We start from the raw sequence: 17227 nt of genomic DNA, 5'->3' as shown, positions 1-17227 counted from the left end.
GTGGTGCTCACCCACAGCAAATACTCTGAGTCACACTTGATCCCTGAAATGTGGGCATGTTTCCTCTTCATTCATACAAACAGTGCTTATGTAAACTGTGCACTGTAAATGAGCACCTATTTTCAGCCATTTTTAAGGAGAAGGCTGATTTAGGAGCATTTTATCTGCAGAATCTATTACTTCACAAATACCATGGGAGTGACTACAACCCACTGGAAATTAAGCCAAGTTATACAAGAAGGCAAAAGTGGATGACTTTAGAAGAACACAAGTGTCACATATCACTTAAGCCTCGAGCCTCACATTCAAAAGCCACCACTAAAGTTAAGCTGCAGTAGAAACAGTGTAAGGTGTGGTGGAAAAGCCAGCTTGGTTGAGTCTAGACGGCTTCACAGAGGAAGGGACCCTTGAAGTGAGGTATGAAAAACTGGTAAGGTTTCGTTGAGGCTGACTGAGGGTGGGAGTGACCTTCAGTTCACAAGGAGCTGCAGACACTGGTGAGGTATGGTACACTTGAGGAAGCACAAAAGAAAGAATACATAGTACAGTGAAAAAGTGATGTGGGTATGATGGGAAAGTTACTATAGAGAAATTAGGAAAGACCTTGCATGTCAAGTTAAGGATTTTATCATACAGGCAATGGGGAACTTCTCAAGAAGTCTGAGAAGACGAAACACGACCACATTTAAGATTCTGGGAAGTCATTCTAGGAGTTACTGTCAAAGTCAGAGGGTTAAGATGGTAAATTTTATGTTGTGTATTTTCTCTCAATCAATCAATCAATCTGAGAGTAAAGCTGCAGGCACTGGAGAAAAGATAATGAAGACCTGGACCAGGGGAGAGGCAACCAGGACAATGTGATACGGATGGATTCAACAGACATGAAAGAAACAGAATGGACGAGACAGACTGCTTTATGTGGGGAAAGGGAAACTAAAGCAGATGGTAGAGGCATTCCCTGTGAGGAATACAAGAGGAAATTCAGTTTGGAACATATCAAGTTAGAAGGACAGGGAAAATCAAACAGGGATGACTGGAGCTCAGGAAAAAGGTTTGAGCTGAAGATAATGTCGTTTGGGGAGTCATCAAACAACAGGTGGAAAGTGAATCTGTAAAGAAAAACGAAAGACTTGAGGACAGAACACCAGGTCAAACTGAAGCTGGTGAAAAGCTTGGCTTGCTTGCTGCTTTGTTCCTTTTGCCCATAAAGTGTTCTGATAAATAAAATGAGTGATATACATTAGTGCATATAAAGCTATTAAGTGACTATGCAAAAAGCCAAATACTTAAAGATTTTAAACATAAAAATGGGAAATCTAGAATGGGAATTTGGCATTAAGGAAGTGTGATAGATTCAGTTTACAGTGTAAATATTATTAAGCATCTATCACAGCATTTGGCACACAGTAGATGCAAATTAAATGTTTACGGAGGGCCTTAACTTACAAGTTCAATTTTCTGAAGTACATAAAATGGAAAGCTTGGTACATACCACTCAGTCAATGCATATTGCCATTTTTAATTTGCATTTTTCACAAGCACTACTCAAGTGCAACGCTGATTTCTAACTACAACATAAATAATCTAATCTAAAAATAAACGAGACGCAGCATCAATAAATGACTGATTTTATGTTGGAAGACCATTTTCTCCCTTACAGATCACTCCCTGAGCTTTCCTTCTCCACGATCCCTAAATGATTCTTGAGGCCCCAAATAAAAGAATATTTCATCTGAAAGTACACTTGCCTTACTTGGAAAGCTGGCAGTCCAGATAACCATGTACTGCCTCTTCCAAGTGGATCTCAGGGAGGATGAATGCACGTCATGCTCCACTGGGCAGACCTCTGCTTGGATGTTGCGAGGGTCAGTGTAGGAGCACTTGACTATCTTGGGACAGAGGACACGTCGGAGCTTGATTTAGCAAATCTATGAAGAGCTATTTCAGACTCACCAGTGTCCTGGCAGAGTGAGGTGTAGACATTTCATTTTACGAGAATATTGCTAGTAGTCAGTATTAGTTTTTTCTATTGAAGGCAATTCTCAAACCATTTAAGAACTGCTTACTTAAGATCTCTAAATCCTGCTCTGGTCATTCGCTCTTTTAGAGAAATATTTAGAGTGATTATTGGATGCCACCAAGCATATTAGGTGCTGGATAAGAGCAATCCCCCTCTAATATGAAACATATCTTTTTTACTTTTTATTATAAATAAGAGCCCAGGTTGATTTTTTTCTTTCCATTGAAATAAACCTTCATATCTAATTTGGTGGATTTAAAACAAACAAATGGAAAACCTCACAAGCGCCTAATGAGTCTGTCTACTAAAAAGTAGCAGATACGGAAAAAACTATAGATTTGTGATAAGTTTCTGAAGCTATAAAACACCTGCTTGGATAAGTACTAGCATAAAGACATATCTCAATGAATTCCCAATCACCTACACTTGGGATAGAGCTATGGAGGGGTTTCATCCACCAGGCTTGCCTGGGTTCTTATCAAGCCTCCCATGTCTACCATTTAGGCAGGAGCCAGGACAAACAGGGATTAAGTCAGCTGAGGAAGGGAGTAAAACTAACGAGCAAGCAACAGAAGGATGAGGAGTAATCAAACGGGTAGGAAAAATTGTGTGAAACTCTTAAGTTCAAGGAATATACACTAATTTTGCTTGAGCTCCTCTCACACTCTAAAAAAAGTATGTTAAAATAAAATAGAAAATGAGATTTGTAAATGGTAAACTATGCAATATGCACATATAATTCTGAAAAATAAGCAATTAATAAGAAAACAACTTTAGGGATTTCCCTGGTGGTCCAGTGGTTAAGGGAATTTCCCTTCCGATGCAGGGGACGTGTGTTCAATCCCTGGTCGGGAGACTAAAGTCCCACATGCTGCTGGGCAACTAAGCCTGCATGCCACAACTAGAGAGCCTGAGTGCTGCAACTATAGAGCCCCCACACCACAACCAGAGAGAAGCCCACACCGCAAAAGATCCTGCATACCGCAGTGAAGATCCCGTGTGCGGCAACTAAGACCCAACGCAGCCAAATACATAAATAAATATTCAAAAAAAGAAAACAACTTTAAAAATGATCTTCATTCATTGGAGAAAGATTGTTTTTTAACACATATTACAATAGTACTTGAGTCTTTTGAAAGGGCAAAAGTCAAATGTAACCAGATCTAGGAGAAGCGAGGAATTTTGCAGAAATGGATTCATAAAGGATGTGAGTTTATGGTCTAATCCAGAAGTCCTTAAACTTTTTGGTTTTGGATCCCATTACACTCTTAAAAATTACTAAGGACCTAAAGACTCAACACAAAAACTATTAGAGCTGATGAACAAATTCAGCAAGGTAGCAGCATACTAGATTAATATACATAATTCTGTTGCATTTCTTTACACTAACAATGAAATATCAGAAAGAGAAAAGTGAAAAAACAATCCCTTTTAAAACTGTGTAAAAAAAAAACACCTAGGAATAAACTTGACCAAGGAGGTGACTTATGTGCTGAGAACTATAAAACACTGATATACAAAACTGAAAATGATTCAAAAAAAAGGAAAAATATCCCATGCTCTCGGATTGGAAGAATATTATTAAAAAGGGCATACTACCGAAAGCAATCCACAGATTTAATGCAATCTCTATCAAATTACTCAAGCATTTTTCACAGAACCAGAACAAATAATCCTAAAATTTATATGAAACCACAAAAGACCCAGAATTGCCAAAACAATCCTGAGGAAGAAGAACAAAGCTGGAAAAACAGTGTGGTATTGATACAAAAACAGACATATGGATCAATGGAACAGAACGGAGAGCCCAGAAATGAACCCACACACCTATGTTCAATTAATCTTTGACAAAGGAGGCAAGAAATACACAATGGAGAAAAGACAGTCTCTTCAGCAGGCAGTGTTGGAAAAGTTGGAAAGCCACATGTAAATCAATTAAGTTAGAACACTCCCTCTCACCATATACAAAAATAAACTAAAAATGGCTTAAAGACTTAAATAAGACATGACACCATAAAACTCCTAGAAGAGAACATAGGCAAAACTCTCTGACATAAATTGTACCAATATTTTTCTTAGGTCAGTCTCCCAAGGCAAAAGAGATAAAAAGCAAAAATAGGCAAATGGGACCTAATCAAACTTATAAGTTTTTGCACAGCAAAGGAAACTACAAACAAAACAACAACCTATAGAATGAGAGAAAATATTTGCAAATGATGCGACTGACGAGGGCTTAATTTCCAAAATACATAAACAGCTCATACAGCTCAGTATCAAAAAAACAAACAACCCAATCAGAAAATGGGCAGAAGACTTAATAGGCATTTCCCCAAAGACATACAGATGGCCAAGAGGCACATGAAAAGATGCTCAACATCGCTAATTATTAGAGAAATGCAAATAAAAACTACAATATCACCTCACACCAGTCAGAATGGCCATCATCGAAAAGTCTACAAATAATAAATGCTGAGGAGGGTGTGGAGTAAAGGGAACCCTCCTACACTGTTGGTGGGAACGTACATTCATGCAGCCACTATGGAGAACAGTATGGAGGTTCCTCAAAAAACTAAAAATAGAGTTACCATATGATCCAGCTATCCCACTCCTGGGCAGCTATCTGGAAAAGATGAAAATGAATTTGAAAAGACACATACACCCCAGTGTTCATTGCAGCACTATTTACAATAGCCGAGACAGGAAAGCAACCTAAGTGTCATTGACAGAGGAATGGATAAAGAAGCTGTGGCACATATACAATGGAATATTACTCAACCTTAAAAAAGGATGAAATAATGCCATTTGTAGCAACATGGATGAAACCAGACATTCCCATACTAAGTGAAGTCAGACAGAGAAATACAAATATCATATATCACTGATCTGTAGAATCTAAAAAAAATGATACAAATGAACTTATTTACAAAACAGAAACAGACATAGGAAAAAAAAAAACTTATGATTACCAAAGGGGAAATAGGGAAGGGATAAATAAGGAGTTTGAGATGAACAAATACACACATATATAAAACAGGTAAATCACAAGGACCTACTGTACAGTACAGGGAACTATATTCAACATCTTGTAATAACCTATAATGGAAAAGAATTTAAAAAGGAATATATATATATGTGTGTGTGTATATATATTAATATATATCTGAATCACTTTACTGTATACCTAAAATTAAGACAACATTGTAAACAACTATACTTCGTTAAAAAAAGAAATTACTAAGGACCCCAAAGAGTTTTTGTTTTTGTAGGATTTTATCTAGTGATAGTATGTTAGGAATTAAAACCAAGAAATTTTAAGAATTCTTTTATTAATTTATTTACAAATAACAAAAACCCATAACAAAACCGTTATATGTTAACATAATTTATATAAAAAATATAGCTATTTTTCTTAAAAAAAAAAACCAAACCAGTGAGAAGAGTGACATTGTTTTACATTTTTGTTTATTTCTTTCATGTCTAGCTTAACAGAAGAGCTAGATTCTCATATCTGCTTTGCATTCAGTCTGCTACAGTATCACACAACATGCAGCCTCTGGAAAACTCCTCTGTACATTCAGGAAAGAATGAGAATGAAAAAGGCAAATGAAGTCTTTGTACAACAAGAACAGCTTTAACCCTGAAGAAACCTGAAAGGGTCTTGAGGACTTATGCCACACTTTGAGAACCACTGCCCTAGCCTGATTGAATTTCACACATAAGGAAGCTGAATCTCAGAGAGATCAACTGAGAGATCCAAAATGACAGGCCTGTTAGTGATGGGATACAGACCCTGGATGGTTTGTCTAACTCCCCTTGGTTTAGGTTCCTTAATCAGAAATCTGGGAGATACACCCTAAAGACCTGTCCTGTTTGCTCTAGTTGTAGGGACTGTCACAATATATTACCAAAAAAATTTTTGTTTTAAATAAAACAGAAGAGGGAAATCAACAAATGTGATAAATTCTGCAACGGGGATACTGTGTTGGCACTGGAAGTAGGATCTCTATTAGAACTGAAACACTGAGACAAACTCTGCCCTCTGCTCCACGCACCCCAGCAATGACAGACAGCACAGTCACCACCACAGAGAAACACGGAAAGCAGAGTTACTGCAGCATCGCCATTCATCACATCTTCTGAGTCTGAAATACAATTCATGACACAATCCCTGAAAATTTTTCACAAGTACTGGCTGAAAGGGTGTTGGATATATTAAGAGACTCCAAATAAACTGGCAATCATGTGGGACTTCTCAGATAAGATGGAATTGTCCTGAAATGTAGATATTTTCCATTCTTTAACAGGACCTTATTTTGCCTTTTATGTATGAGTTGACCAAAAAGTTCCTTCAGCTTTTAAGTAAAAGACACATTTTTTTATTTTCGCCAAGAACTTCACTGAACAACATATTCACCCTTTTGTTCCACTACCTTCTGCCATTTTTCAGGCAACTTCATAATTCCATCTTCCCAAAACTTTTTATCTTTTTGAGCAAAGAACTGTTCCAGGTGTCTTTTACAGTCTTCCAGGGAATTGAAATTTTTTCCATTAAGAGAATTTTGTAAAGACCGAAATAAATGGAAATCCGAAGGTGCAATGTCTGGTGAATACGGAGGAGGAATCAGAACTTCCCAGCCAAGCTGTAACAATTTTTGCCTGGTCATCAAAGAAACATGCGGTCTTGTGGTATCCTGATGGAAGATGATGTGTTTTCTGTTGACTAATTCCGGACGCTTTTCATCGAGTGCTGCTTTCAGTTGGTCTAACTGGGAGCAATACTTGTTGGAATTAATTGTTTGGTTTTCCGGAAGGAGCTCATAATAGATGACTCCTTTCCAATCCCACCATATACACAACATCACCTTCTTTGGATAAAGACCGGCCTTTGGTGTGGTTGGTGGTGGTTCATTTCGCTTGCCCCATGACCTCTTTCGTTCCACGTTATTGTACAGTATCCACTTTTCATAGCCCATCACAATTTGTTTTAAAAATGGAACATTTTCGTTACGTTTCAGTAGAGAATCACATGCAGAAATACGGTCAAGAAGGTTTTTTTCGCTTAACTTATGTGGAACCCAAACATCAAAGCGATTCACATAACCAAGCTGGTGCAAATGATTTTCAACACTTGATTTGGATATTTTGAGTATGTCGGCTATCTCCCGAGTAGTATAACGTCGGTTGCTCTCAATTAATGTCTCAATTTGATCACTATCAACTTCAACTGGTCTACCTGACCGTGGAGCATCGTCCAGTGAGAAATCTCCAGCACGAAACTTTGCAAACCACTTTTGACACGTTCGCTCAGTCACAGCACCTTCTCCATACACTGCGCAAATCTTTTTTTGCGTTTCAGTTGCATTTTTACCTTTCTTAAAATAGTCAAGCATAATATGCCGAAAATGTTGCTTTTTTTCTTCCATCTTCAACATTAAAACGTCTACACAAAAAATCACCAATTTTGATAAGTGTTTTTTTTTAATGCATGCTGATATAAGAGCCGTCACAATACAATCTAACAAAGTTGTTTCGAATTAAGTTAAAGACAACAAAGCACTACTAGGGCCATGTGATAGGAAAACCTAATAAACTTTTTGGCCAACCCATCCAAAACAAAATCAGGGATGCTCCTTGTTCACCTCCAGGTGATTGCCTTTATATCCTACCAGATGATCCAAATCTTCTTTAAATGGATCGTAGCTTTGTTCCTTTAAACAACGTAGTCCCCAGAAAAGCTGGTCCAGAGGAGGAAGTTCTTCCCAAGGAACCCACTCCCAACCTAAAAAAGAAAGATATCAAAGCAATTTCTTTAGCTGAAAGGAAACAAAGGATATTTATTTTGGCAAGTTAACCGATACTAAGAAAAATTAATTAAATTTAAAAGTGATTTGCCACTAATAAAATGAAGTGCAACACTGATGCTAGACATTAGCTTGGCTATACATAGTCTGTGTTTAGAATGAAGATCTTAATAAAAGAATGATAATCATTTAAAACATGCTGTTATTTGAATACGAAGCCAAGTTTACAATGGCCACGTTGTGGTAAAACCCAGATTTAATACCATTCAAGTTTCATTTAAATATCTGGCTAAACAAAACTCACAGAACTTAATATATTGTACTGCTGCTACAGGTTACACTAAAATAATATAAGCCAGTTTCCTCACCTACAAAATAAGGTGGATTACAAAATTTCTAAGCTATCCTCCATCTCTTAGAAAAGTAATGGAAACTGTGCAGAGAATAAAAAACTATTCTCTGTGCTGTGGTGTATTTTAGATAGAAAGACAAGTATGGAAGGAACTGTATTTTTAAAAATCCACGGAAACGTGAAAGATTTAACAGTGTCTATTAATTGTAAAATACATTAAATCCTAGAAAAATATTCTAGGGGATGGTATTTTCTTTGATGATTTAAATGTAAATAACATGAAAGCACAGATGCTCATGACAGGTGAATGTTTAAACATTATATTAATAATACAGAAATATAATGATGATTAGAACTCCATGTTCTAAATTAGTTTCTTTATGATTACATGTATATATCTATGTGTAAGTACTGTTTCTTCCATTAAGTATTTCTCTGCCTATAAAATACAGGTATGTAGTTTCACTCTGGGAAGGCAGGGCACAAGGAATCCACGAAATTGGAACAAGTTCTGGAAGGGCTGATCAGCACCTGTGACCACACAGTACCGGGGGTGGGGATGGGGGGAGACCCGACACATAGTGTGTTGCAAGATACTCAACTACGTCTCAAGAGGGATGAAGTACAGTTCACCCCAGGGGCCCCCCAGAAAATGAAGCAACTGGATAATCCTTCTAATTATAATCAGATGGCTGGAGGAAAGACAGGTAACTAGTAAACAAATACAGGCTAACCAGATCCAGGACCTGATGAACATGGGGCAGAGACCAAAGATCCCCGAGCCACTGCACCTTGACCAGGTTATCAGCTCCCCCAGTGAACCTGGTACAATCCTGCCTTCCACTTCTTAAGGCATGAATAAACTTTGTTGTACCCCAGGCCAACTGAAGGCCTTTGGATACTTTTTGTATGTTTCTTTGTGTGATATCATGATATAAGAAATATATATCTGGTCTCCATCCTCGTTTCCTGGCAGGGTTCCTAAAATCTTTGTAATTTCCTGAGTGACAGGGATTAGAGAAGCATCTTTTGTTTTCCATAATAAGCTCCTTTCAACTAATGCTGAGTTTATGCTGAGACGGCTGGCAGCTGGGGGCCCCTAGAGAGTTTCAGGATGGGGGCTGGTGACCAGAAAGACCTAGGAGTGATCACAGGGTTTCAGCCCAACTCTCACCCCCACACTCCACCTTAGGGACGGGGAGAGGGGCTGCAGATTGAATTAATGGCCAATGGACATTGATTTAATCAATCATAATAATAATAATCCCATTACATAGGAACCTCCATAAAAACTCTACACAACTGGGTTCAGAGAGCTTCCAAGTTGAACACATTGAGGTGCTTGGGAGGGTGGCAAGTCCAGAGAGGCCATGAAAGTGCCACGCCCCCTCCCCATACCTTGCCTTACCTCTTCCATTTGGCTGTTCCTGAGTTGTATCCTTTATAAGAAACTGGTAATGTAAGGGAAGTGTTTTCCTAAATTCTGTGGGACACTCTAGCAAATTACTGAAGAGGGGGTTGTGAGACCCTCGATTTATAGCCAGGCAGTCAAAAAGTACAGGAGGCCTGGACATGAGACTGGCACTGGAAATGGGGGCAATCTCGTGGGACTGAGCTCTTTAACTTTTTGGACTTGATGCTAAGTCTGAGCATATAGTGTAAGAATTGAAATGAATTATAGGACATCCAGATGACTGGAGAGTTGAAGAATTATTTAGTGCGAGGAAAAAAATCCGCACATTTGGTATCAGAAGTGGTGTGAGTAAAAACAGTTCAGACTTTGCCAGCTCATTTTAAATGATTCCAAGTAGTTACCTATTTTATAAAGAATCTTATATGACTCAACAGGCCTTCAGGTGGAACATGCCCTTCTGTTCATTCAATCAAGTCAGTATGTAAAACACTTCAGACATGATTTATTCATTCTAATAACGTCACTGCCTCCAGGATCTGCACACATCCCCCTTCTCAGAAGCCCTCCCTGACATACACTCAGGCATCACTATCCTTACACAGCTTTATTTTTATTCTTACTCCTCTCATTATGCTCATAAAACATCTGCTAATTTGTTGCCTTTCCCCTAGATAAAATGTCAAGTCCAGGAGGGCAGGGATTCTGTTTTAAACACCCCTTTCTCTTTAGTGCTTAGAACAATGTCTGGCACAGGGTACTCAGCAAGAATTTGTGAATGAAAAGATTTTTTATATTAGAGGAGAAATTAAATGTTTAAAGGAGTGATCCTACATGAGACCACTTGGATAAGGTTTCTTACAGTAAATAAGATATTGAGTAAGTTTGATATTTTACTCTTTAGTTCCTTTTATCATGCAGTTTTATGAAATTTGAGAGATGATACATGCAAAGCCCTAAGAACAATGCTTAGTACGCAAAAAAATAACAGTATCAGTTATTGTCATTAAAGCTTTCAGCGCACTCAATCCAACACGGAAGGTAACAGATAAGTGTTCTGTCAGGTTAATGATTCTCTATAAAAGAAAGTTTTACCTCTCTTGCACAGGTGAGGAAACTGAGGAAGGCACATTAAATATTTTGCTTAAAAATCATAGTTTGAAACAAAATTAAACACTAACAGTAAAACCAACATTTACTGAGTACTTACTGTGTTCACCAGGCCAGGCCCATTGTATGTATTAACTCATTTTATCCCTGCAACAACCCACCTGAGGTAGTTACTACTGCCACAAATGAGAAAAGAGGCCCAGAGACATAAAAAACTTGCCCAAGGTTACAGACCTCTAAGTAGAAGAACCAGGATGCAAACCAAGTAGTCTGGCTCTAGACCCAGTTCTCTTTCCTGTTCCATCCTTATGTCTTTAGGATTTAAGTATATTTACATTTTAAATGAAGTATAATTATGTTCTAATCTAATTTTCTTCATATGGCAACATAATGTAATCTTCCTTCAGACCATATGCTCTCATAGAAAATGCATTATTGTATATAATTCTCTTACTTTCATTTTTTTCAGGCTCTACATTCTTTGGTTCTGAATCATGAGTCACATCCACCTCTCCTTTCATTAAAATAGTGACATAATGGTAATTCTCTTTCTCAACGAAAGAATTCACAACCGAGGCAAAGCGAACATTTTTTAGGTGAAGAGCTGCTTCTTCCCAGGTTTCCCTTTGAGCACACTCTTCCCAGCTTTCACTGAAAAACAGAAACACACCACCATATTCAATTCTATTTATGCTTTTTTTTTTTTGCCAATGAAATTCCTGGCTAGAAATTCCTAGTGTATAGTAAAAAGGGCTGTAATTGGTTCCTGTTTTACAACAATAAATCAACAACCCTCCTTGGACACTGTTTATCCTTTATCTAGTATCTGAAGACCAAAAGGACTTCATATTGAACAAAAAAAATGAACATTTAACCAATTCAGCACTAGTTCACGTGCCTGGAAGCAGCATGCAACCAGGAGGTAGTTTAATACATCAGTTAAGAGCACAGGCTTTGGAGTTAACTAGACCTGGGTTTGAGTTCAAAGTCCATTACCTTCCACCTTGGACAAGTAAAAAGATAATGCTACTTTCTCATGGGGGTGTTTTAAGTGTATCAAGAAGTGGATGATGTCTTCTCCAGAAGGCTCTGAATTTTAGTTTAAGCCTCAAAATTGAGGACAATAGGCAACAGACATTCATGAAATATTAAAATACAATGATGTGATTAGCTCACCTTCAATGTATGATCCATAACAACTAGATATTGACAAAAACACTGATATTCCACAAGTTACAAAAACCTGTATATAAATTAAATTAAAACATTTCACTGTACAGTTTTCATACATGAAACAAGATTAAAAATATATATCTCCCTTTAGAAACTGTTCCAAATTTTATACAATCAGAGAAAATATGTGAGTACTGAATGAAAATAAATACTATTAAAAGAAATCATTAGCGTGATTCAGTTTTGCTAAAAGTCATTTCATATGCACTTTAAATTTCCAAATATTTATGAAGCACTTTAGTGTGTGTGATTTGCAGCAAAAAAGAATGCTGTTTATCTTTTCTACCTTGAATATTTTTGTATCGCTAATTATCTAAACTACCCTCACGCTACCCAGTCTACATAAGAAGAGAGATCTTTGCGAGGGAGAAAAGTTGTGAGTGTTCAGCCTGTAGGAATGTTCCTCTTCCTCCTGATGAGGGGTCAACTCTGCCTCCAAACCAAGTGAGAGGCGCTCCAAGAGAATTAGTCACAGAGACGGGGTGTGACTCTCAAGAAGGAGGCACTGGCATGTTACTCCCCAGTTAAAGACTGAGCTGTGAAACCTCACAGTCTAGCCCAGAGGGGCAGGAGGGAAAGAGCTCTTGGGTAAGTCTAAAATGTGTTGGGTGGTGTTTAGGAATGCGTGTGAATACACCAGGTGATGCTCATTCCCACTTGAGGAATCTGAAAGGTAGGAGACTGGCTAAAGCAGCCCACGATGGCTGAGCACAGAAAACGGACAGCAGTGGAAGCATCATTCCCAACGTGTGCTTCCTCTGGGCCAAGCAGGTGCTACGAGAGAGTGCTGGGGGCCCCATCAGAATGAAAATGTAGTGTGGTGTACTAACAGCAGGAGCTGGTGGCCAGTGCCACACAAAGTCAGTCACCTACGTGAGGGACCCGTGCAGTGTAGAAATCCTTGGAGGATTTCCAACCAACCAACAAACACACCCTAAGGGAGAGAGCACACGTGTGAATGCCGCACCCAGATCACAGCAGCGCTGCTCACGTAAAAGTTTTGCCCCCTCCCCTCCTTCCTCAACATACCAGAGAAAGAAAGAAACCAGAAACAGTGAGAAGAGGAGGAGCTACAGAAAGAGCAAAACAATGGCCCACACCTCCTTTCCCCACTATAAAGGAAAGCTAAATGCCTGGAGGAGAACCATAATAACCAAAATATGATTTACTTTTATAATCCAGTGAAAATGAGACAGGCTGGGACCTGGGACCCTTTACTGCAGCGCTTGCACCTGGACTAATGTCGCCTCTCTTCTCCCCCAGCAACAGAATACAAAGACACCATAAGGGGTGAAAAATAACTGCACCCATGCACAGCTGGGCCAAATTGTGAACAAGATACAAAAAGGCCAAAACCCAACTGCTACTTCTGAGGTGCCAGGAGCGAAGACAGGGGACCATACATGCTCCCTGCATCCAGCACCACCAAGGAGGTGGCAGATCACCTAAGCCACCCACCCAGCCCAACCGACCTGTCCTTCCCCACCCTCACGCCATTTAAGGGGCCAGCTGGCCCCGCCTCAGAGTGTGAGCAAGAGCACCTGTGACTTGCTCTCTCCCTCCTGCTGAAGCACGAGGCCCAGTAAAGTGTTGCCTCAATTCCTCTGTCTGACCTCTTAGCAATTTCTATTGATTAAAGCGTTCAAGAACCCACGTCGGTAACAAGAGGAAGACAACTGAATTTGCAGAAAACATCATGCAGCAGCAGAGAAGGGAAAGACAAATCATGTTTGGAGACAATGAAAGGAGAATATAAAGCCATTTGCTTCCTGTTTGTTTCCCATCGATTTAGCCCACTCAGTTTACCAGTTATACAAAGATAAGTTGAAAGCATACATGTGAAGAGCTTAGCATAACATCCAGCACTTAGCAAAAAGGTCATTAAAGTTCAATTTTGGCCATTATCATTCAATGTGAGTCAAGATTTCAATACTGTCGTGTTATTAAGACAGCTATCTCAAGCCATTGCTCTAGTAATTACATATTCTAAATAGTGCTTAATTTGTGATCTAAGTTTAGTTATTCCCCTCTCCCCGCCCTCCCCAAATAACAAAGTACAATATGGTGTGCCTGTCTGGGCAATTTGATTCTTAATCTAGGAATTTTATTATTAAGCGATAGCTTATCTTAATTATCTAAAAATGAGAAAACTATTTATGCTTTTTAAAATTCTGAAGACCATTTAAAAAATTCCATGTGCTACTGATGTAGAGAACAAACATATGGACACCAAGTAAGGAAAACGGGGAGGGTTGGGGGGGAATGGGGAGATTGGGACACCAAGTTGTACACTCTAATTATATGCAGTTTATTGTATGTTAAGTGTTATCTCAATAAAAGTTCTAAAAAAAAACTACATGTGCTAGAAAATAAGAATTCCATATTCTATAAAGATCTAAGTCTGATTAAAAGGCACTAGGATCAAGTCTCTACTTCTAACGACTACTTTATAAGAAATAGGTGAATTAAAGAATATAGTCAATGTGAGAAATTCAACCCATATTCAACATGGCATAGGAAAAAGGGGAGGGTGGGTACTGTTACATTAAGAGACTTAAAAAATGTATCAATCACATGCGATATGTGCCCTTCCTTTGATCTGAACTGGTACAAAACAGTAAAAGAACATTTTCAAGACAACTGCAGAAAGTGGTACAGACTGGGTATCAGAAATTATGAAATATTTTAATGTTTGAAAATGGTATTGTGGTTACGTTTTTTAAAAAGCCTATTACAGATACATACTGAATTACTTAGGGGTGGTATAATAAGATGCCTGAGTTTTCCTTTAAAATAGTGTAGAAAACAAGGGGTGTGTGTGTCTGCGGCGAGGGAGGAGCAGTAAAGATGAAACAAGAACTGAGTAATGGGTACATGAGGATTCACTGACTATTATTCTATTTTTATGTATGTTTGAAACTTTCTATACAAAGGGGAAAACAAGCTCTGGGTCTTGAACGCTTTAGATGCTGTTTACCCTCTTGACTTCATCCTCATCCTCACTTACAGATAGTCCGGGACCGCCGACGAGAAGGCTTGCACCTGGGCAAAGGTAGGGACGAAAAATAACTGCACGCATGCGCAGTTGGGGCAATTAGAAACACGATACAAAAGGCCACAAGCCAACTGCCATTTCCGAGTTGCTGAAATCAAAGCAGGGTACCATGCACGATTCCCGCACATAGCACTACCAAGAGGATAGTGGACCACGTCAGCCGAGCCTCCTGCACAACCCACAGATCCTTCCCTACCCTCACCCCATTTAGTGAACCAGCGCACCGCCCCCGCCTTCCCGGGGAGCCGAGCAAGGGCACCTGTTTCTTGTTCTCACTCCCTCTTGCTACAGCGCGAGCCCCAATAAAGCTTTGCCTAAATTCCTCACCAGGCATCTTATCAATTTCTATTGATTAAAGAGTCCCAGGGCCTGGGTGAATCCACCTCCTAGCACAACCTCAGCCTTTCTTCACCACTGTGCAGAACCTGACACATCATCAAATCACAGGATGCCACAGCAGAGAGGAACCTTAAGGAGTGCTTCGTCCAATCTCCCCATTTTAAAGAGAGAGAAACTAAGGCCCAGAGTTTCAGTCACACATTCGCTTAGAGCGCAACTAAACTTACGGAAGCAGGAAACAGGGAATACATCCGTGTGCGTTTAAATCACCAGCAAACCATGCATAAGTCCGAACGGACAGAACTAGTCTGCTCGAGGCGTACAAACACCCACTTCCCGTCCCTCAAGTGCGATGAGTAAGAAAAACACAACTCACCCACCAACTCCCAGCCGCGTCAGGTCCCGCGAGGAGCTGACAGCGCAGGCGCAGCTCACACGGCTACGAAGAGATCCCGCCTTCAGCCTCAACCCAGCACAGCGCCCCCTCCCGGCCAGAGGGGAGAAACGAGGAACGCGCGAGAAACGACGCAGCGTCGGCGCGCACGCGCGGACGCACGCAGGAAGCGAGGCGGTCCTTCCTGCTTACGCCCCGCTTTCCCCATCAGCCTGACGGCTGCTTACCCGAACTCCAAGTGGCCTCCGGGAAGTTGGAAAGTGCCGGCTCCAGTCGACCCTTTCCTCCTCCCCAGGAGGACACAGCGAGGATGCCTGCAGCTTGTCACCACTACTCCTACCCCGGCTCCCGGGCGCCGACCCCGCGGCTCTACGCTGGTCGTCATCGTGCGAGAGGACCCGGCGGGCCGCAGCCGGAAGTGACGTTCGCCGCGCCCCGCCCCCGGGGCCGCCGCCAATCTCCCTGAGCAGGTGCGGACCCTCTTTGCAAAGCGCCGCGGGGGCCGCAGGCGTCAGTTGTCTCTCGTTCGTGCGTGGTGTCTCTGCCTCTACTACGGGTTTCAAGTTGTGAAGGTTGTTTCCTCCCGAGAGACTGTGTGGCCAGAGTTTCGCTTTAACTAACGCTGTTTACTGCGCTTTCAACATTCATTATTCATCTACTCTCAGATTCCTCCATTCACTGAGCACCCCCTACTTTTATAAAGCTCCGTGCTTTCGCACATCCCTCCCCGCAGTGAGTATCACCACAGTAAACTCGTTCTACTGTAGCTCAAATCAGTGTGGCACCGGAGCAAGGACAAATAATGGAAACACCCTGGTATGAATAACAGAGTATTAACAAATCATGGGAAAAAAATTAAGGACTAATCAATCAATTATGCTGGGAAGAATTAGTTACCTGTTTAGGAGGAGAAAGACACTGTTCCAGTTGTTGGCACCGCCACGTAGAACAAAAAAATCCCAGCTGAATCAGAGTTGTAATGAAAACAAACTGAAAACAAATGACTGGTTTCTGGGGACGATTTTTTAAAATTAATATGAGTTGTTTTACTTCTAAAATAATGCGTACATAATTTTAAAAGTCAGATGGTAGGAAAACTGTAAGAAGAACAACCTTACCTTCTAGTCCTGCTTCCATTCACTTTCAACTTTTTGTTTGGGGGCTTTTTTGGTCGTGGCATGCGGAATTTTAGTTCCCCGCCCAGGGATCAAACCTTCGCCTCTTCGTTGGGAGCGCGGAGCCTTAAGCACTGGACTGCCAGGGAAGTCCCCACTTTTAACTCTTTGAAGTGTTATTTCTGACATTTGCTTATTTTGAAGTAACATGCTTATTCTGCATGAGATGGTAAATGAAGACTGATTAAACATTTTTATTGCATCTCTCCTTCTACCCAGAAACTTAGCCTTCAATGTGTTGTGCACCACGAAAATACTCCATAGTATTTTCTGAAATAAAAATTGGCAACCTGTGAAAAGGATAATATATCACGACTGAATGGGGTTATTCCCAGAA

At 40.2% G+C, this 17227-nt stretch overlaps 1 protein-coding gene across 6 annotated transcripts in view; it reads right to left on the bottom strand.

The window, feature by feature from the left end:
* NUDT15 (nudix hydrolase 15) overlaps positions 1-17227 on the bottom strand; it is a 54841-nt gene that overhangs the window by 3625 nt on the left and 33989 nt on the right. For 2 of the 6 annotated variants that reach the window (XR_009048997.1, XR_009048998.1), the window contains exons 1-4: positions 15943-16848; positions 15698-15760; positions 11149-11345; positions 7687-7799 (exon numbers count right to left, since the gene is read on the bottom strand). Coding sequence is in view for 4 of the 6 variants with exons in the window: in XM_057707280.1 (XP_057563263.1) it covers positions 7639-7799; positions 11149-11345; positions 15698-15760; positions 15943-16100 (579 nt within the window). In the remaining 2 variants the exon portion in view is untranslated. Of the gene's footprint in view, positions 1-7627; positions 7800-11148; positions 11346-15697; positions 15761-15942; positions 16849-17227 lie in introns of those variants that run through there. The other 4 variants (XM_057707282.1, XM_057707283.1, XM_057707280.1 and 1 more) reach the window with 3 other exon arrangements.

Source organism: Hippopotamus amphibius, chromosome 14, assembly GCF_030028045.1.
Source record: "Hippopotamus amphibius kiboko isolate mHipAmp2 chromosome 14, mHipAmp2.hap2, whole genome shotgun sequence".
In the NCBI taxonomy this organism is placed as follows: domain Eukaryota; kingdom Metazoa; phylum Chordata; class Mammalia; order Artiodactyla; family Hippopotamidae; genus Hippopotamus; species Hippopotamus amphibius.
Note: the sequence above shows the minus strand (reverse complement) of the source record. Positions and strands in the feature narration are given on the sequence as shown.